Raw genomic sequence first — 22760 nt, 5'->3', positions numbered from 1 at the left:
AAAGAGGGGAGAAATGGAGCATGATGAGATTTGCTATGCTCATTTGATTTCTTAGCCAAACAGAAATCACACTTAAGAATACCTGGTTGGAAGACATCAGACAGATGTCTTAGCTGAGAGGTATAAGGAAATAGTACAAAACTTCTAATCACTCTCAGGGACCTTCAAGCGTGCAATGCAGAGTAAGAGGGCTGACTGAGGTGAGCATTAGGCTATTATGCTCAAACCACAGATTTTTAATACATACAGGGATTTTAAGATAAATACATTAAATCATGTTAAAATTGCATAGGTAGTAAAATACTCTAGAATTGGTAAAAGGTTTAATAAAAAAAAAACCTTCTAGGTATGAGGTCATCGCTCCCATGATGTATAACTTCCAAGCCAAGAAATAGGATTATTATGACAAAAAGAATAACTCTGTCCATTTAGAGCTTTCTCTCCCCAGAAATCTATTTGAGGTAATTTTTTTTTTTTTTTTTTTTTTTTTTTTTTGCGGTATGCGGGCCTCTCACTGTTGTGGCCTCTCCCGTTGTGGAGCACAGGCTCCGGACGCGCAGGCTCAGCGGCCATGGCTCACAGGCCCAGCTGCTCCACGGCATGTGGGATCTTCCCGGACCGGGGCACAAACCCGTGTCCCCTGCATTGGCAGGCGGACTCTCAACCACTGTGCCACCAGGGAAGCCCTGAGGTAATAATTTATCGTTACTTAATCATCAGCAGAAGATTAGGTATGGAAACATTTTTTAAAAGCAGCAAAACATTTTTTCTATTTTAGGATACTCTCCAAGAATTGGATCTTTCCCTAATATAGATAATGAAAAGGTAAAAAGATCTATGTAGAGGGTGGCCTTTGAAGCAGTGTAGCACAGGACACTGCCAGGCCCTCTGGGTGGGAGCCAATGCACTTTGCCCTTCAGGGAAAGAAAGCAAAGTAACCTTGACACTGACTCTGAGCTAGACCCTCCACCTTGTTCTCCTAGTCACAGAATGATTTTCTGCTGTTTCTGGGAAGGCTGCCAGTTACAGTCTGCCTCTAAGACCCCTGGCTAGATGGTTTTCTTGATGAGAAAGAACAAAGGGAGATGCAGAGATTTTTTTTTTCCTTTTTTTTGCCTGTAAAAGCATGTAAAGGATGGAAACATTATCTAGACTCGTCAAGGTAATCTTGCAATGCTTTCTTGTACATTTTCCATTGTACATTTTGGTACTGGTGGTGAGTAGACGTTAGAACGCTGGGAGGGAAAGTAAAAGAGGAATTAAGAGAGATCCAGGGAAATAAATGTAAACAAAGCCAGAGTAGGGACTAAGCACCAGAAGGCAATATAGGGCAGAAAAGCCAGTGAAGGGCCATGGGCAGTTAAAGAAGAGGAAAACCTCCAAGGCAAGAAGGAGGAAGAAAAAGATTGGGATAGGAAAGGACACGCAGTAGAAAGAGTAAATATGGGTGGGAAAGGGTCAAGGGAAGGAGGAGATGAGCTCAAAACCAATAACTCAAAATCAAGTGTTTACACACCTGTCTTTCATTCCCAAACTACATGTGCAGACCCTGGCAACTGAATGTAAATTTACAGAAATTGAAGAGAATTGTTGTGCAGAGACTTAATCCTATATTACCAAACCTTACTCAGTATGTCAGTGACTGCACTCCATTAGAAAAGGAACAAAACTAAGAGGTCCCCTAAATGCCTGTTTTTCATGAGCGGTAGAGCCAATGTGGTTACACACATTCTCCGGAGTCAGACTGACTCTCTGGTTAATCAGACAAACCCAACCTCTTTATGCCTCTGCTTCCTCATCTGTAGAATGCATACAGTAATAGATCCCTCCTCACAGAGTTCTTGTGAGGCCTAAAAGAGATAATATATCTGAAGTATTTAGAATAGTCCCTAAGACATAGTCAGTGCTCAAAAACATTAGCTATTTTCATTATTTTAAAAAAGAAGAATTACAATCTATAAGATTAAGGACTAAAGGCAAAAGGAACTACACATCAACACTGGACTCTGGTTGAGAAAGTTGTTTCCCTCGGGGGTACGAGTTAACGATTCTGATACAGCTGTACATATATACTGAAACTGAACAATTAAGTAAATGGAAGGCAGAGGGTAGAAGCTGGTTTTCTCACTGCTGGAGAGGATACTCACAAATAAGCAAGGGGAGGAAGCTAGAATGGTCCATGTGGTAAGGATTAGAGTTGCAGGCATCAGTGAAAATTCATATTTAATATAATGTATAGATGGTTATACATAGAAATATTTATAGGTATACGTATTTACACATATATTTCCTAGCCATGTCAGCTGACAGGGCCAGAAGAAATGACACCCCAGTAGCGATGAGCACACCTAGCACCCAGATCTTGGTTTCTAGTATCATTCTCCAATAAAAAGAACCAGGTCAGGCTTCCCTGGTGGCGCACTGGTTGAGAATCTGCCTGCCAATGCAGGGGACACGGGTTCGAGCCCTGGTCCGGGAGGATCCCACATGCCGCGGAGCAGCTGGGCCTGTGAGCCACAACTACTGAGCCTGCGCGTCTGGAGCCTGTGCTCCGCAACAAGAGAGGCCGCGACAGTGAGAGGCCCACGCACCGCGATGAAGAGTGGCCCCCGCTTGCCGCAACTAGAGAAAGCACTCGCACAGAAACGAAGACCCAACACAGCCAAAAATAAATATTAAAAAAAACAAAACTTTAAGGTCTCCTGAAAATCTAAAAAAAAAAAAAAAAAAAAGAACCAGGTCTCCTTGAAGAAATGGCTGATTCTAAGACTGGGATGGGAAATATACAAGATGAGTCTAGAACGTCTTGTAGTGCCATAAAGTAAGGAAGGGCTCAAATACAATAATAGGGATGTGTGAAAGTGACACAGGAGTCAACCAGAAGAGTTCCCAATGGCCAAAGCTGGAATAATCTGAGCAATAAAATACATAAAGTAGCACTGCATTATATCCCACAGTATAAATAAATTTCCATGAGTCCATACTGATATAAGTAAAAGACTGAATAAATTAATAAATGGGCGAGACAAATCTCCCATGCAGAAGTTTTCCAAATAAATTAGGTAGATACTTTACCCTAAAAGAAGGGAAGCAAACCAAAGGGGTTGTGCATAGTGACTTCCTTCCAAACAATATAGTATGGAAAGGAAGGGGGAAAAAAGACATATGTCATGAAGAAACCTGAAAAATAACAACTTCATCCAGTGATCAAGGCCAACATCAACAGTCGTAAACCATGTTGAAAGTATGTGATGAGAATGGTATTTTATCTCTGTGATATTTCTCTCAAACCTCATAAATTCAGTCTAACTATGAGGAAAAATATCTGTCTAATTACAAGAAAAATTCTAATAAAGGGGTGTCCTAAAATATATCTGGATCAGTACCCCTCAACACTGTCAAGGTCATCAGAAACAAGAAAAGTCAAAAACTGTCACAGCCAATAGGAACCTAGAGAGATATCCCAACTAAATGTAATGCAGTGTCCTGGATGGGATCCTGGAACAGAACAGGGCCATTACGTAAAAATAAAAATAAGGAACTCTGACTAAACTATGAACTTTAGTTAACAATGCATTGATTCATTAATTATAACAAATATGTATATTCGTGTTAGAAGTTAATAATAGGGTAAACTGTGGGGAAGGTATATGGGAACTCTGTATTATTGGCTCAATTTTTATATAAATGTAAAACTGTTGTTTAAAATGTCCTAAGGGGGAAAAAGAGATGAACAAGAGGGTCCAACCTAAGTACTTAAGAGAAATAGTCTCATTTTTATCACAGGGAAAGAAGTAGAGACCACACAGTGTTGAGGTTAAAGCCTGGGTTAAATTCCACTCTCTCATTTATTCACTGTATGACCTTGGACATGTTCCTTAACCTCTCTATGTCGCAGACTCGTCATCTGTAAAACAGGAATAATAACACATAGAGTTATTATAAGGGTATTAAAAGGATACTCAGTACTTAACACAGGGACTATTCCTACGAAGCAGCCAATGAACTCTAGCCATTATTATTAGAAAGAGACACCGCCGCTCACCAGTTATTTTTCAGGGACCTCAGTAACTCATTATTCTCCAATTCCTCACAGTCCGAGAAGGGAGTTTTTATGCTATAAATACGTCTCTAATGAAAAAATTGCTGAGGCGTTCTACAGTTTTCACCATTAGAATGGAGTTTCCGTTGGGGATGACAGATGCTACAAGAACCAAGAACAGGAAGCAGGCGCTCAGATTGATGGGCCTGACCAATCTGGTCTTCCTTCTTCTTTACTCACATCCTCCAACCCATCTCCTTCCCCAGGAAACAAGCCTAACTTCCACATTTCTAACAGCTGTTTGGGGACCTTGCTTGGGGTGTTCATTTCATTAAAAAGCCAGGCAAAACAACACAGGCTAAAGGAAATAATCCCAAACTGTACAATCTCAGAATGCTAACAAGCTAAAGCACTAGTCACAACGGTGAGACTATACCCTAGTTCCTCATGTACTTCTCTCTGCAGCCCTTTTACTGTCATATAGACAAATATGGCGGCAGGGGTGAGGGGGCAGGGGGAATTTATGAGCACCAGAGATCCCAACACTATTTTTGAAATAACAGGCCTGAGAGCAAAACGGTGAGAAATCCAAGTCCTGGAGTCAATTGGACCTGAGATCAAATATCAGACCTGTCATTAACCAGTTGCTTGATCTTAGTCAAAGCACGTAACTTTTCCGGAGCCTCAGTTTACACACCTATAAAATCAGGACAATATCTCACAGCATGTCTGTGATGGTAAAAGAAGGTACAAAATGCCTAGCAGAAAGCCTTGCACTAAGGTAAGTACACCCCAAACTGTAGCCAGTGGTGGTGGTCAGAGAGGTGACAGTGGTATCATCATTTCCATCATCTCTGCCGCTGCAGGGTGATCAAGGGACAGAGTCTGGTTGTGATGTCTCTTTACCTTTCTCTAACATGTAGAGGACCTTAGGAGATTCTCAGGCGGCCATTTATTCTTCTCTCTGAATCAATGATTATCGATGTTGTTTCATTCCTCCATTATTAGAAAAGTAATTTCTGCTTGGGAGCCTGCACTCTTCCCTTAAATGCATAATTTTGATTCAAGATTTCAATGAGTTTTTTAAAACTATACTTTGTTTTTCTTTGTCCAGTATGGATGTTTTAAAGACAATACCAGGCTCTTTTATGTGGTTTATTGCATCTCCATTTCTACTTTTGTTTTACTTTTTAAAAATATTCCTTTCACATTATAGCCTTTAATTCTTCTAAATTTGGAGTTTTAAATCTTATTTTTGCTCTGTTCTTTACTCTTCTTTCTTTGCCCCAGTTTTGTTACAATCACTGAGATTGATTTCAATTGCCTTCTTAGGTTATTTGAATTTGATGGAATGAATATTGATCGCAAACTCACTGGGAAGACTTGTTAATACCTTCCACTGTAAAGTTTCCCAGATATTAAAGAATTACAGCCAACTTCCTTTAACTCATCTCCCTTTTCTTTAAAATGTTTCCAATATCTTGGATACTAATATTTATAGGACTCTTTACCACTGGCTAAAACCTGGTGTCACTATTTACAACTTCTGGGAAAAGATTACAAGAATGACTTTTATATCATCTGAATGTCTGGAGATGAAAGCAGTATGATTTCAGTGGTTTAAACCACTGCTATGGTAAAGAGTTTGAGAAAACAAAACATGGCATTCCAGAAGGGAAGTGATGAGAGTCAATTAAAGAAAAAAAACTGAAATTATTTCAACATTACAATAGTAATTTTTTAAAAGGAATAAAAAAGCGTAATTCCTGAATAGTTTTAAACATCTTTAAATAAAGTTCTGTGTGTGTGTGTGTGTATATATATATATATGTATATATATGATATTCTAATCTCAAATACATTTCAGAGAGTGAAGATTCACGGTGTCAAGGCTCTGTATGGTTAATATCCCTTCTTCATGTTCTCTTCACTTCTGAATTCAATGATTGTAATAAATCTGCACTAAGGAAAGTTTCCTTTTCCCATCTGGTTCAGATTTTATTATTCTAAATAGATAGCATTTTCTCATGTAAAAGTGTCGGCAGGAAGGAGGAAAGGGGCGCAGGTAGAATGAATGTTGGCAGAGATGTCTTCTTCTGTCATAGGAAGTGAGTTCCCTGATTTCCCAACAGTGACAAGTTTAGGGCTTGTAGAAACAAACATGGCATGACTTATTATTTACATCAGTCTAGTGCTAACATCAGAAATCACCGTGTGGCAAAGATTCCAACATCTAAAATCCTTGCAAGTTGAATTCCCTGCAACTGAAGGAATTCTTACTTTAGCCAGATAACTTTAAAGGTCCTGATATCACACAAAGCCTGAACCGGGCATACTCGGGACTGGAATTACAAGTGAGAGTCACAGCACAATCAGATACTTTTTGAAATTCATGAAGAACACTAGCCAGTTGTGGTCCAAGACACCAGAAACCAATCTTTCATCTTGACTGTTTCATCTGTTATTTGCACATTTCTGCCTTCTTTTAAGTTCTTTTATCCTTTAAAAGGTTCATTAGATCCATATTCAGAAATACAGGAAAGACTGTTACCTTGGGACTTGGGAGCCTGTATCAAATGTAAGCCTTGTTCTATGCTTTACAACAAAAACTGAAAAACCAAACAATAGTTGAGCATTTTCCTTTTCATAGTTAAACCCAGTAGTGATTCCCCACCTCCACCCCCCATATCCCTGGGCTGCAAAACTGAAGGCATCTGTCCTAAAACAGGATGTTTACTTCTTAGAATGTCACTGAATTCCTGCCGTCTGTTTCCCACCTGAAATCACAAGAACACAGATTTGCAGCAAAGGAAAACAATGGGCATTTTGCTGCTCCTTGCCTGACCCCACAATACAATGCTTTAGTCCATCTCTTTATTTATGATCCTAGCCAGCAGTTCTGATGTCACGATTAATAATAAGGAAATCAAAGAAGCTGTGTATTTTTTCTTTCCTATTTTATCAAAACTGGTTACCCAGTCTTTCCAACAGAGACAAGCAGTAAAGGGCACCTCTCAAACGATCAATATAATATTTGGACCATATCTCTGCTTCTGATATTCATTTTTAAGAAGATGAAAAGAGGGATTCCCTGGTGGCGCAGTGGTTGGGGGTCCGCCAGCCAATGCAGGGGACACGGGTTCGTGCCCCGGTCCGGGAAGATCCCACATGCCGCAGAGCGGCTGGGCCCGTGAGCCATGGCCGCTGAGCCTGCGCGTCCGGAGCCTGTGCTCCGCACCGGGAGAGGCCACAACAGTGAGAGGCCCGCGTACCGCAAAAAAAAAAGATTTAAAGAAAGCTAAATAAATTTTATCCTAGGCATCCTTAAACTTGAAAGGATCTCAGAGCACTCATTTGTCAGGAAAAGAGACTGAAACCGAGAGAGGTGAAGTGACAGTGGTGGAGGAGGAGCTTGAGTGTGAGTTCTCCAGCCTCGTTTCCCAGGGTCTGTCACCTTCCATGAGGCTGGCTCCATGGCCACCTCAGCATTGGATTCGCCTAATTATAAGAAGGGGCATAAATAAATAAATTTCCAAGTAAGTATGGTATTATTTTTACATATATTTAGATGTTCATAAATAAAGACAGTTTTCACTTGAGCACTGCAGCAGCCTCATCACCATCCAGCAGGGTTTCTTACCTAGGCACTATTGATATTTAGGGTCAGGTAATTCTTTGTTGCAGCGGGGAGAGGGGCCGGTCTTGCACATGGCAGAATGTTTTGCAGCAATCCTGGCCTCTGCCCACTAGATGCCAGAGCACCTCCCCACCAAGTTGAAACAACCCAAAATTCTCCAGATCTTGCCAAATGTCCTCTGGGGGCAGAACTCCCCCACTGAGAACTGGCATATAGCCATATCTCCTACACATCTATCGGCCATCAGGAAGCCTTCAGTCACTGCTACAAGTCAGCTGCTGCAGCTCTGAGATGATCGAGGAACTTTCCATGTGTTACATGTGGAATGGACAAGGTGCTTCCCTGATTTCCTCCAAAAACAGACAAAGCAGTGACCCTATCAAGTCACAGAAATGATCAGAAGGGTAACTTGTGAAAAAGAGAATGCTCAAGTGAGATGAAAAATAATAAAAGGAGAAGTGGAGGGAAAAAACCCCAACAAGACAGAAGAAAGGGAAATGGAAAGAAGAAAGAGGTCAGCAGAGAGAAGGGATTTTAGCATTCCAGTATCTGTAGGACAGAGTGACCCATTATACGATAAAGTGGCATATTTTCATCAGGCATAATTTTTTAAAAAGGCAACTCAGTCTGAGGAAAAGGGTCAAGAACTTTCTACCAATTCACTGTGAGGCTTTAGGAAAGGACCATTGTCCTCAGATGATGGACCCCTCAGGGGAGTTCTATGTGAAGCTCTTTGTTAAGGCCTCATATGCTTAAAACTGTAAAGCCCTTTAAAACAGCTTATCCTGGAGCCTCACCCACGTTACTGTTCCTGGTGTACAATTCATTTGAATGAAGTTTTAGAACAGGCCTTTGAAAGAATGAGCATCACTCTTCACGCCCAGAGTACAAAGCAATTTGCTTTAACTGCTACTTCCCAGAAAACTATTTAACCTCAAAACACCCCCTGGGAAACAGCAAAGCTCTCGATAGTTTTCATACTGTTACTCTCCTCAGGGTGTTCAGGTGACTGGTTGAATGGTAGCTCTAGATGTGACGCAATTCCAAAATATGTAGATGACAACATGCTTATTGCTGCATCTGGTCACAGATCGAGGTTACATTTGACAAGCTGGCCACTCAATTCGTAGAGTATCTCTTCTTTGACATATGTTTTAAAATTCATTCTAAAAAGGTTCTTTTTTTAAAAAAATTATTATTTCTGTAAGTTTTCATGGACACACAAAACTAACAACAACAAAACCCCTCTAATCCTACGATTCTCAAACTTTAAAATACATAGGAATCACTTGAGGATCTTGTTAAAATGCAGATTCTAATCTAAGTCTGGGGCGGGCCTGAGACTCTGCATTCCTAACAAGTTCCCAGGCGATGCTGATGTGGCATTTATGGGCTAGGCAGCGGCATCTGGATTGGGCACAACAATGAGATAATAAAGAACCACAAGAAAAAAAAAAAAGGTTGTAAGTCTAATCCATTCCCTCAAATTACCTATCTGATTATACAGCTTCCCTCCTGCAAAAACTTTTTAGGGCTGACTGCCCACTGCTTACCAGGGAAAGTCCAAACCCTCTTGAATTTGTGAGAAATTCAAACCTTTCACGATAACTTCAGCTCCACTAGCTGCCCTCACCCAACATGTACACAGTGAAGCAGCTGCCCCAATTCTGTGTTGTTCTCCCAAATATCATATACTCTGCACTTCCCTGATTTGATCCCACTGTCCCCTCTTCCTAAACGGCTCTACCATCCAAACCTTCACGCTCCTTCAAAGCCTGCTTCAGATGTCACCTCTTCCAAGAAGCCTCCCTAAAGCCCTCTAGGAATAAGGTATCTCTTCCACTCACCACACCTTGCACTTGGCATTCAAATATCTACACTGGTGTGTTTAGTTTTCTGGAAGGTTATGGCCCATCCAATAAAATTATGAAACTACCTGACAACTAACTCAGGAGTTAAAAAGATACCTAGTTTTCTCATCTTTATATCCCTGGCTCCTGGAGAAAGGAGTCCATCGGCCAATTGCCTGAACAGTTAAAAATTCCATAGGATTACCTCCCTGAACTTTTGATCCCAAAATGAAACCACGAGTGGTTTCAAGCACCCTAGTATATAACCTATCTACTCAAGAACCTCACTCTTTCAGCAGCCTGTACCCCTACATCGTGGATTTCTTCTTCACTGACTGCTGGATCAAATTCATCAGCATAAACTACCTCCCATTAAAAAAAAAAAAGGCACAATGAAAAGACCATCCCTTGCCCTCATCCTCCGCCTCATTTCTGTTTCCCTTTACAACATAACTCTTCCAAAGAGTCGTTAAACTTGTCGTCCCCACTTCCTCCCCTTCTAACCTCTCTTAACCCACATCTGCATCCACCAAAACTGCGCTTGCCACGGGTGCCAAAGACGAAAGTGTGGCAGAATTAGGAGTCACTCCCCAGACCCCTCTCACTTGATGTCTGGACAGCATCAGACAGAGTCGGTCACGCCCCCTCCAAAACCCCTTCTCCGCTTGTCTTCTGGAACACAGCTTCTTTCTTCTCCTTCCCCCTGCCTGCTCTGTTCCAGTCTCCTCTGCTGGACCGTCTGCTTTCCTAACTCTCAGTACTGGAGGGAACCAAGGCTCAGTCTTTGGACCTTTGCCTTCTAGATCCACCCTTCGTCCACAGGAGGTCACATCCATTCCCATAGCTTTAAACACCATGTATAAACTAAGGATGCCCAAATGTATACTTCCAGCCTAGACTTCTCCCTGGAATCTACACTCACCCAATTACCTCAAAATTAACACACCTAAGATGAAATTATTGACACGTGCTCCCCACCAAACTTTCTTATCGCATAAAGCCGGGGCTCCATTCTATCGCTCGCTCACACACAACCCTTGGAGGCATCCTTGCCTCTTCTTTGTCTCACATGCCGCACCCACTGCATCGGTACATCCTGTCAGCAACACCTTCAGGACTTCTGCAGAAGCTGTCCCTACGACCAGCTACTACTTCTTGTTACCACTCCTATAATGACGATGTTGACAACTACCATTACTACTCACGTCCGTGCTGCCATCACCCCTTGCCTGGACCCACGTAAGGGCCCTAACCGGGCTCCTTGCTGCCACCCTTGCCCCTGTCCCCAGTGTCATGGTCTATTTTCCACACAGAGCCAGAGTAGGCCTTTTAAATATAAACCAGGCCATAGCGCTATTCTCCTAAAGGCCTGTTAAGTGTTTCTTATCTTTCTCAGAATAAAATTCAGCATCCTTCCCAAAGCCTCCATGTGATGAGGGGCCCTTACAGGCCTCATGCCCCAGTACCTGCCACTTCATTCACTTGGCTGCAGCCTCATTCACGCCTCTACTGTTTCTCAAACACTGTTCCTGCCGCAGAGCTTTTTCCATATTCTCCCTGCCTGGACATTCACAAGGCCTCACCTGCACCACTTGCAGGTTTCTGCTCCAATGTCTTCAGATGAGGTCAGAAAGCCTATGTAAATCAACGTCTCCATCAGGATCTAGCCCCCCTGCCCTCCTTCATTCTTTTCTGCCTGGATTCTTTGTCTCTCTCTCTCTCTCTACTAAAATATAAACTTCATAAGAGCTTGGACTTACTTATTTTGTTCATAGCTGTATCCCTTAGCACAGGGCCTGGCCAAGAGTGTGTGATCAATACATGTTTACTGAATGAATAAATGAATAGCATTAGATGGTCAAAAAATACTTCTATGACTTTATCTGTATTATGGAAAAAACCATGGCAACATTCCAAAGGAGATTAAAAACTCCACTAAATTACATTCTTTTAAGATAATAAGTCTTGACTGACAGCTTGTAATGCAGAGAAGAGGCAGACTCACTTCCTGATCACCGTCTTAGACTCTGATGAACTTTGGCCTCCAACTTCTTCACAGTTTGGGCTTGTCAGGTTCCCATACCTTTATAGATAAAAACAAACAAACAGAAAATGCAATGAGTAGTGTTGGAGAGCAACTCTTTTCCATTTCAAGCACAACAGTTATACTTTTCAGGAGTATTTAAGGAAAGTAATATCTGTGAAATAACATCAAAAATGATACTATATTATTGATATTTATTTAATGGGTAAACATATATATGTGTGTGTATATATACGTGTGTGTGTGTGTATGTATCAATATACGGTCTACAAGGAAAGTGATTTAGCAATGAATCACATTACTTAAAACTTTCTCTTAATATTTAACATTTCTTTGGATTTTTTTCGATGAAATTACTCTTTTCCTCTTAGCAGGAGAATCAGGCGTTATGGGATGCACAGGTGGGAGATTCCTCATGAACTCCGGAGCATCAACCCCTCTGTGTAGCTACTGAAGGAAGATGTGGCTTTGCTTGCACAACCTTCACGCCTGTGCCACACATGGGCGCAAGATGACGACTCCATGCTCTGCTTATGAGTCTGGTCTCCTTGAGGATAGGTCCTACTGGAGGAAGGTGATGGAAATAATTCCAAACCCTCAAGTAAAGGCTGAGATAGAGACAAGGACTGAAGAACAGAATCGTCGTGTCTCAGCAACCAAGAGAGCAGCAGTGTGTACACCGAGGTCAGGCTGATCTAGGCTTCCCCAGCCACTGGGGAAGGGGGGCAAAGGGCAACAACGGTTTAGAAAGCAATAGGTGCCTAAACTTTAAAATTTCTCTCATTACAAACTCAAAACTTATTAAAACATTGATCAGGGGCTTCCCTGGTGGCTCAGTGGTTGAGAGTCCGCCTGCCGATGCAGGGGACACGGGTTCGTGCCCCGGTCCGGGAAGATCCCACATGTCACGGAGCGGCTGGGCCCGTGAGCCATGGCCACTGAGCCTGCACGCCCGGAGCCTGTGCTCCGCAACGGGAGAGGCCACAACAGTGAGAGGCCCGCGTACCGCAAAAAACAAACAAACAAACAAAAACATTGATCAGTCCCCGGTTACACTGTTAGATGTCCTTCCAACTCCATAGGTAAGCAAGTCTATTTCATACAAATATATCATGTTTTGTTTGGTTCAGAATGTTCATTTAGTAAATTCACTTTAGACTCCTAAGGAGGAGCCTTTATATTAACTTATAATGCCTAGACTATTTCTGCAGTTTCTCTTCCCATCAGTGGAGAATTCAGAGATTCCTTGGAGTTTCACAAGCTGGTAATCTGTCCCAAAGTTTTGATAATAGAAATTCTATAACTGGTGGGGTTTACATTTTTAAAGAGAACACTTCTGTCTTCTACTAATAGGATTAAGAACCCCACTACCCTTATGGTTCCTTGTTCCTAGGATTTACAAGCCCTTTTAAAAATAAAAGCCCACCATCTGGTTTGACAGAATGCCAGTCCATCTGGTCTCCCCATCGCCCTATCCCGGCAGGTCCTAGTTTACGCCCACAGGCATCAGCCCCCTCCCCCATCCACGTGCTCCTTCTCAAGCTCATCAGCTTTACGGACTCCTTGGCCTCCCAGAGGTATTTTCCACTGGCCTCCACCCTCCCTGTTCCTCTTCATTATGTCCTGCACCTGCTATTTAGAGGCTTCCAGGGCTACCCTTTGCTTTCCCTGAGATAAGAACTCAGTCAGATTAAGATTTATGCAGCCCCATGTGGGCAAGGCAGGGCTGGGAAATGAGATTCCTAGTAAATAAATAGAGTGGGATTTCTTGGCTCTCTCTTTGGCCACCGTCATAGCGAACCCTGTCCTCATGTTCCCTCACAACAGACTCTGGTTTATTTAAGTAGGAAAGATGGGGTAAGTACAGTGAAGAGGGAGGCCACTGTGCCTGCTGCCCATCTGACTTGAGTGATCCATAAACTCCCGCCTGCCAGCCCTCAATGACTAAATGTGGGACTTAACCTTCGTTTGGGTCACATTCTGTGTTCCTTCATTAATTCTCTTTCTGGCTATCCCGGAAATATTGCATCTTTTATCTTCCAACTGGAACCTCTGAGAGGTCGAAATAAAAGCGAAAAAGCTTCACGAGGGAAAGATACACATTTTACTGCACCTGATATTTTTCTTTCCAGAGACGTTCATACTAAAAATCCCCTGGTCTTCCTATTCCTTGTCTTTACTTTTGCTTCTCACACTCTGCTGCTCTTTCTCTGCATTTTTCAGACTCAGAGCTGAGATGCTGGCCGGGATGACATGAACACCCATCACAGTTCTGCTCCCAGAATGTGACGCCACGGTGCAGTCAGACCATGTCACAAAGCGCTAAGTAACTTACACTGGTGAGTGAGCAAAGTTCTCTCTCCTTAATGAACCCGGTACCATCTGCTCAGAAGACCACATGGATACTTCTCCCGGCCAGCAGAGTATTATGAGTAGAGGCTCATAGTCAGGACCAGCATGACTGGTTGGTAATAACTTGGAGACAAATCAGAACCATCAATAACAAGGCATGTGTGTGGTGGCGCACACGGTCCAGGCACTCAGGCTCAAAGGCTGCAGCATCCCTAACTCTTTCTCTTTTTTTTTTTAAGATGTTGGGGGTAGGAGTTTATTAATTAATTAATTTATTTTTGCTGTGTTGGGGCTTCGTTTCTGTGCGAGGGCTTTCTCTAGTTGTGGCGAGCGGGGACCACTTTTCATCGCGGCGCGTGGGCCTCTCACTATCGCGGCCTCTCTTGTTGCGGAGCACAGGCTCCAGACATGCAGGCTCAATAGTTGTGGCTCACAGGCCCAGTCGCTCTGCAGCATGTGGGATCCTCCCAGACCAGGGCTCGAACCCGTGTCCCCTGCATTAACAGGCAGACTCTCAACCACTGCACCACCAGGGAAGCCCCCCCTAACTCTTTCTTCTCTGCCCGATCCACTAGGAACATCTTTTGGCTCTGCCTTTATGACATATCCTGAATCCCAGCACTTCTCGTCACTCTGCCCTGGCTCACACTGCCCCCATCTTTGGCTGGATCCGTGCAACAGGCGCTTAACGCCTCTCCTGGCAGGTCTGCCTCAAGCCACAGCGATGCTGTTCATGCCGCTGCTCTGCTCAAAACCCTCCCCCAGCTCCCACTCTTCTCCACTCTTCGGAAAGGCCAACATCTTACCCATCTCCTGAGGCCCTAAGTGACATGCCCCTCATATCTCTGACCACGTCTCCTACACTCACTCACTTCCCCTCAGCCTCACTGGCTTCCTTGCTGCTTCCACACACACACACACACACACACACACACACACACACACACACACACACACACACACACACACACACACACACACACACACACACACACACACGCCAGGCATCCTCCTGCCTCAGAATCTCTGCACACTCACTGCCACCGCCTCCCACGCCCACACCGATGGTGCACTCCTGGGGCTCCTGCAGGTCTTTGCTCCAATGTCACTTTATCAGTGAGGCCTTCCCTGACCATCCTATGTAAACCAACACTAACACCACTGTTTTATTCTCCTCCACAGCCTTTAACACATTCTAGTACACTGTGCAATTCATACAGCTATTGTCCATTAGAACCCAAACCCCATGAGAGCGGGACTTCTGTCTCTTTTGCTCATTACTCTTTAGAGCTTAGAGCAAGGGCGGCACCCAGCAGGCATGCGGATGGCTATTTGCTGGGAGCAAATGAGTGTTCTAGTGGGGTTCCCTAGGCAGACGTGGAAATGAACCTCCCAACGACTAGGTTCATATTTGTGTCTATAAAGGCATTCTTTGGCTTTTTGCTTATACAAGTGTCTTAACTTGTCTGTGCCTTCATTTCTAACGATCTAGGAGCATAAAAAAGCTTTAGGATAGCTGCGATCGTTACAAAAATCTAAAATTAAAATGCGAAAGGAACTTTTAAGATCCTAGAGCTGAGACCTTGAAGGTGTAAGTAGTATAAAAATACAAAAAAAATGTATATACAGTTTTACAAAGGAGACCTTTAGAAGCAAGATAAAATTAAAAAGCCTATAACCCTCTGGAATTTCATGGACTGGGGAGGGGACGATTATTTGCCCCTGCACTTTTCTTACCATTAAGGAGAATTAAAGCCTTACAGAAAAGAAACTAGACCAGCACTGGAATCAAGAACTCTTTAACGCTCAAGCTAGGTCGTTTGAGAGTTAAGAGTTAGTTTTATGAGATTAAGAGTGTTTCTTTGATGTTTCCTGGACCCTCTCATAGCTTCCCATCAAAAAACAAAGTCAAGTTCAATTCATTTACTCCAGGGGAGTAAATAAAGGGTGTGTATGTGTTTAATTAATGAGTAGCTACAGACAAACCTGTCAACAATGTCACCTCCAATTTCTGCAAAACCTCCCTAGAGTTTAAGATCAAAGCTCGAACCTCTTAAGAAGGCTTTACCAGACTGCCCTTCTTTAAAGGCAATTCATAAACCTTAAAATACAAATTATCAGAATGACTTCTGACATGGTTTTCTCTGTATCACAAGGCAAAAGAAAGATTTACAAATGTCCCCTAAAGTACAGCCTTGCGCAATTTTTTACTGCAGCCTAAAATTTACTAGAAAAAGAAAAAAAAAAAAACCTCAATATAACGTTTAACTGGTTGCTAATATTTAAACAGGAAACAGTTATTTCCAGGGGGGATGGATGTATTGTTTGGCGCCTATCCGGGCAGATAAAACGTTTAATATGTGTTTGAAGGGACGACCAGGGATACTTGTGGTTCAAAGAAATCTTAAGATGAAGCTATCCCCAGGGACAGTACTTCTGGTGGTGGGGGGTGGGGGGGTGCTTTCTAACCTTTACTCTCTAACAGAAAAGTCTCGGCAACATCAGACCAGGATGGGGATAATCCCGAAGAACCTTTCAGGCTCCACTTGTTTATGGCAGGTGATCCCATGATAACGACAGTTAATAATTATTGCGAGCTCACTATATACCAGGCACTGTGCTAAGCACTCTACATGGATTGTTTCATTTAATTCTCACCATAATCCTAGATGGTGGTATTATTATTCTTCCTATTTAATGGATGAGAAAATGAGGCCCAGAGAGCTTAAGTAATTTGCCCTCAAAGACACAGCTAGTAAGTAAAGGAGGGATTTGAACCTTGACAGTCAGACTCTAGAGCCCAGTCTCTGAGTCAACACCCGATCACACAAACCATAGTTATTTTGTTTATTTATTTTATGTCTCCCTCCACCAAATGATAAGTTCTTTGAGGTTAGAAGCCTTGGGCTTTTCACTTACTCGGTCATTCATTCTTTCACTCATTTAGTCCTCATTCAATGAGTATTTATTAAAGCCTATTTTCAGGTACTATTCTGTGCACTGAGGATACAGCAGTGAACTGAGCAAAGCCCCTGTTTTCATGGAGCACAATGTAGTGGGGGGAGATAAGCAATAAACTAGTAATTAGTTAATATATACTAGTCAGATGGTGAAAAGTGCAATGGAGAAAAATAAAGTAGCCAAGGGCACTCAGACATGATTGGAGGGCCTGAGGTAGCTGCTTCACATGAGTGCCCAGGAAAGGCCTGACGTGAATGTGACAATGAACTAAAATCCTCCAGAAGGCGAGGGAATGGGCCACACATATCTCTAGGAGGAGAGCCTTCCAAGCGGAGGGGAGACCCAGGGCAAAGGCCTTGGGACCGTGGCAGGATGGTGCGCTTGAGAAACGTCAAGAAGACCAGTGAGGAAGGAGCAGAACAGATGAAGCGGAGACAGAGAAGGAGGTGAGCATGCAGGTGGCAGGGGCAGATCACGAGGGCCTGGCCGGCCATGGTCAGGGCTTTGCTTTCACCCTTTTACCTCGCTTACTGCTATATGCCCTGAGCCTGGAGTAGAGCCTGCGCTTAGCGGACACTCACTAAACACGTGCCAAATGAATTCATCAATGCCCTCTACTATCACGAATAGTTGAGGATGGGGAGGGGAGGGAAGGGAAGAAGCTACTTATTGGGGATGATGAAAGAACAGAGAGGAGGAAGTTAAGGCAGGAGAGACCTCACATGAAGCTGCTGACTCAAGGACCTCTGGGAGCCTTTGCTTTTCTAATCAAGCCCAGCCTGTGAACATCTGAAGCATTTTTTCTTTAACTGACCCACAAGAACACAGGTCAGGTATGAGGAAAATGTTCAGAAGCTGACCTTGACTCAGAAGAATGACACAGTGAAATAGCCTGCAGATGTCGGGAACACCAAGTGAGGCCTTGATTAAGACTGCAGACCGTACACCACAGAGCAGCCAGGGGCTTGTTTTTAATCGCTCCGAATAATACCCTCCACGGCAGGCACCTCTCCACCCAAGTGTGACCTGACAACTGGGTCACGGCCACCAAGCCTACCTTGGAAAGGTCTTGCTACCACCATGGAGCCAGTTATTCAAGGAGAAGACAAAGGTCAGAGACAACAGGCAAAAACTCCTTGTTCTCTTGCAAGAAAGGAAGGGGTCAATGATGCCAAACAGAGAACCAGGCAGTGTGCTTTCACTCACGAGGGCTGGTTCTCTAGGCAAAGTTCTCCCATGATCAGAAAAAAAGTCAAAAAACCCAGAAGGAGCCTCAGTCCTCCCCTCCAGGCCTTTGCTGTGAAGGGCCCTCCACCTTCCTTGCCCTTCAATTCGTCACATTATCTCCATATTATTGATCATGGTAGCAGGAACATTAATGTTCCCTTAACCATCTCCCTGATAGTTAAGGGAACATTAATAGCCAAAGTACCTAGTATTTCTGTTCCACTCGATGGTTTCAAAACACTATAAGATTTCCCTTGACAACACTATCTCCACCTCCAGCCCCAATACAACTGTCTGAGAGGGAGACCAAGAAAAGGACAAATACTTTACAGTCACTATTCAGCCAGGGAAAGAAAATGAAAAGGCGTCTCTTGCTATAACTTGTTTCTCATTCACATTTAAAGTTTTTTCTCAAGTCTGATGGCCTTCACGCCCTTGCTGTCAGGTTTCTTCTGTTTTCTACTGCAGGTCCTTGTCACCCATCTCTCTTCTCTGGCCTGTTTACTGCCCCCAAGAGCTTGGTGGCTCATCGGTGCCTCCTTCTTCCACCTGTAATTGGTAACAATTCTAAACCATCAGCTGCGAATCTGTCTTGTTAGCATGCTACAGCCGCTGCAGACACAACGAAGGTCAGAAGGTCGACGGAAGAAACAGGTTACAACTGGGGGCAGGGAGCACGCAGCACCCTGACAACCACAGAATCTGTCTACAAGTTGGAATTTTCCTTAGGTTTAAGATGAATTAATACATTATTAACAAGTCAGTGTGAGCCTGTGGCTCAGTTTTCCCCAACCACAAAAAGATGCTCTTGCAGAGCTCATCAAGAATCTTCTCGGACTTACCTGGTGGTGCAGTGGTTAAGAATCCGCCTGCCAATGCAGGGGACACGGGTTCATGCCCCGGTCCTGGAAGATCCCACATGTCGCGGAGCAACTAAGCCCGTGCGCCACAACTACTGAGCCTGTGCTCTAGAGCCCGCGAGCCACAACTACTAAGCCCACGTGCCACAACTACTGAAGCCCGTGCACCTAGAGCCCATGCTCCGCAACAGGAGCTACCACATTAAGCCTGCGCACCACAACAAATAGTAGCCCCCGCTCAACGCAACTAGAGGAAGCCTGTGTGCAGCAATAAAGACCCAACGCAGCCAAAAAATTAAAAAAAAAAAAGAATCTTATGAAAATTGCTACGTAAAATCAAATACAATGACAATGAATTTAGTATCATGGTATCCCATCAGTTTGGAGACTACTTTTCTCTCCTGTGCTCACAAAACTCAATATAACATCCATTTATCTAAATTGGTACTTGCTAGCAACTTCAGTAGAGACCAAAGGCAAAAGAATTACGTTTCCCAGGACTAGGAGCTTGAAGTCATTCTCCAGGGCTAATTCACTCCACAAAAGGTTAAAAAAAAGAAACGTCAGGGCTTCCCTGGTGGCGCAGTGGTTGAAAGTCCGCCTGCCGAGGCAGGGGACACGGGTTTGTGCCCCGGTCCGGGAAGATCCCACATGCCGCGGAGCGGCTGGGCCCGTGAGCCATGGCCGCTGAGCCTGCACATTCGGAGCCTGTGCTCCACAACGGGAGAGGCCACAACAGTGAGAGGCCTGCGTACCATAAAAAAAAAAAATGTCAAATAAGAGAAAAGTGATTAAAAAAATAAATAAATAAAATTAACTCAAAAACAGCCAGTCCCCTTTTCCTTTTAAAGTTTCAGAGATATACCTTTTTAAAAAAAAAAAAAACCACTGCATTTACTTTAATGAAATTAATGAATTTACTTTTCAGAACCATACTCATACTAGGAGCAGTGCCCTCCTCTGACTCCTAATGGCCACCTACAGGGTCCTGTCACTCATGCTAGGAAACCTTTGCCTGGAGAGTCACAACCTAGGGTCCCTGGATGAACTTAGGGAAGTTTGGGAATCCCTAAGCCATAAGCCAAATTTGGTGATGTGTTTTTTGTTTTGTTTTGTTTTGTTTTGCTAGAGAGGGTCCATAGTTTTTAGCAGATTCTTAAAGGGGTTTGTGATCAATCCCTCCCACCAACTGCTAGAAAATGGTCAAAACCATAGCTTTAGGTTATCAAAGGTGAATTGAAAACTTTCTGATAATCACTCAGAATGTATGTACCTTGCCTTCCAGTTTTTTTTGTCAGTTTTGCTTTGTAGTTTCCAAACATAAGCACATTTTTTAAAAACCTGCTGGGCAATTTGGTATTCTTTTCTAAAAAAGAAAGATAACTGCATGTGCTGCCTCCCTTTGCCAAGTGAAATTTTTTTTTTCAAAAAAGAGCTACTTGAGAGAAACATTTTTCTTTCATTTCCAGAAAAGAAAGCTAGCCTGGTGAAGCTCTGAGGCTCAGTCCTTGACAGCAACCTTTTAGTGTTTATTCTAGCAGAACCATCACTACCATCCAGATTCTGCTGTCCAGCCACATGCTCCCATGGAGAATCCCCACTGTGATGCTGGGTGAGAGTTGGGTCCTTTTGACAAAAATAAAGATTTACCAAAGACAAGCAACCCAGCAGTGAAGAGAATTTATTTCCATTTTCCCTCGTGTGATTACAGTTGGATGTAATTCTATAACAGTACCAAATTAAACTTTTCTGGCTAACCCAAAGCAGAGCCACAGGTACAGGGAAGAAAGAGGAACAATGCTTGTAGGTAGTGGCTAAGCCCTGTCCTTTGTTTCAGGCCATGCTTCCAGAGCTGAGTGTGTGGGCCACGCTGAACAGGGCATGAGGGCCTGAACAGAACAAGGTGAAGGTGAGCGAACACTTGACCTTCAACTTCCCTAAGCCCACAAGCACTAGATTTTTAGAGTCAATCTCTCTGACAAGAATTCCTTGTTTCCTATCAAGTCATGAACAACTTCCCTTGTTCCCTAACAAGACCAAAAGTTTTGTTGATGTTATATTCGTTTTCTATCGCTGCTGCGTCAAATGACCACAAACAAATTACACAAAATTACTATTTTATAGTTGTGTAGGTCAGAAGTCCAACACAAGTCTCCTTGGGCTAAAATCAGCTGTTCCCCATCGCTCACATTACTGCCTGAGCTCCGCCTCTTGTGAGGTCAGTGGCGGCATTAGATTCTCACAGGAGCATGAACCCTACTGTGAACTGTGCACGCGAGGGATCCAGGTTGCGCGTTCCTTATGAGAATCTAATCCCTGATGATCTGAGGTGGACCTTCGGGTGTCACTGTCTCCCATCACCTCCAGATGGGACCATCTAGTTGCAGGAAAACAAGCTCAGGGCTCCCACTGATTCTGCATTATGGTGAGTTGTATAATTATTTCATTATATATTACAATGTAATCATAATAGAAATAAAGTGCACAAGAAATGTAATGCGTTTGAATCATCCTGAAGCCATCCCCTGCCCCACCCCCACCCAGGTCCGTGGAAAAATTGTCTTCCACGAAACTGGTCCCTGGGGCCAAAAAGGTTAGGGACCGCTGCTATAGGAGACAATCCATTTAACTGTCTTTTCTAGCTTCTAGAGGCTGCCTGCATTCTTGGGCTCAGGGTCCCCTTCCTCTATCTTCAAAGCCAGCAACATAGTATCTCTCTGATCTTGTTTCCATCCTCACATCTTTTTCTCTGACTCTCTCTTTTGCCTCCACCTTTCACTTTTAAGGACCCTTGTGATTACACTGGTCCTAACCAAATAAGCCAAGTTAACTACCTTATTTAAAAGGTCAGCTGATTAGCAACCTTAATTCTGCTTGGCCATGTAACCCAATATATTCATAGGTTCCAGGGATTAAGACTGGACATCTTTGGGGTGGGAGGCATTATTCTGCCTGCCACAGTTGGGAGTGTAAATTATTATAAATGTTGTATCTTCTATGGTTTAATGAAATAAACCCTCTTTCTCCCCCTGATAAAGCATGAGCCAGCAAGAGCATGGGACCCTTCACAAAGCATGTGCCCTACAGAAGTTTTCAACGTTCTTTTCGATGTTAGAAGCATTTCGATACCCAAAGATTCTCATAGCCCTTGTTAGAATCCTCTTTTCTATCAGCAGTACTTTCATCGTCCTAATAGCCACAGGAAATAAGATCTGAGTTCAATTTACCTTTAAGCAATCTGTCTTTTTTAAAAAACCTATAACATGTACACAGACTGAGGGTTTTCTTGCCTATGTGGTCATCAACACTCAAACCTGGACAAAATCTATTCAAACTCATCTGCTATAACAAAAATCTTAAGAAATGGCCTTCATTTTTAAATAAATTCTCACCCTCGTCAGGATATCCAGTGTATCTGTATTTAAAGCTAAAAAAGGAAACAAAGCAATGTTAGGATTTCCTGAAAGCTTTCCCACTCTATAAATGGGATGAGCATCCTGGAATCAACTGACCAATAAATCTCAACTTTTTCATGCACGGTGGGACAAAAGATTCAATGGATGAACCAACCACTCTGTTTGTTTCCACTTGATTTTGTTGAGAGTTATGGAGGGAAGTTACTAAAATAAATGAAGAGAATGGCATGGTATTGAAAAACTTTCCTACATAAGTGATAGAAGTTAGACATAAATCACTCTGAGACAAAAGTGTAGAAAAACTGTACTATGAGTTTAATAGTAACATTTAATATAAGTGTTACTGTTATAAAGAGACAAGCACCTGGAAG

The 22760-nt window shown here is 43.1% G+C and overlaps 1 protein-coding gene across 1 annotated transcript in view; it reads right to left on the bottom strand.

The window, feature by feature from the left end:
• The window catches only part of RGL1 (ral guanine nucleotide dissociation stimulator like 1), a 132023-nt gene that overhangs the window by 56672 nt on the left and 52591 nt on the right, over positions 1-22760 (bottom strand). Inside the window, exon 4 of the mRNA XM_082655042.1 lies at positions 11535-11612. Within this exon, the coding sequence (XP_082511168.1) occupies positions 11535-11612 (78 nt within the window). The remainder of the gene's footprint in view (positions 1-11534; positions 11613-22760) is intronic.

The sequence above is a fragment of the Grampus griseus genome, assembly GCF_964374135.1.
Source record: "Grampus griseus genome assembly, chromosome: 1".
Taxonomy (NCBI): domain Eukaryota; kingdom Metazoa; phylum Chordata; class Mammalia; order Artiodactyla; family Delphinidae; genus Grampus; species Grampus griseus.
Note: the sequence above shows the minus strand (reverse complement) of the source record. Positions and strands in the feature narration are given on the sequence as shown.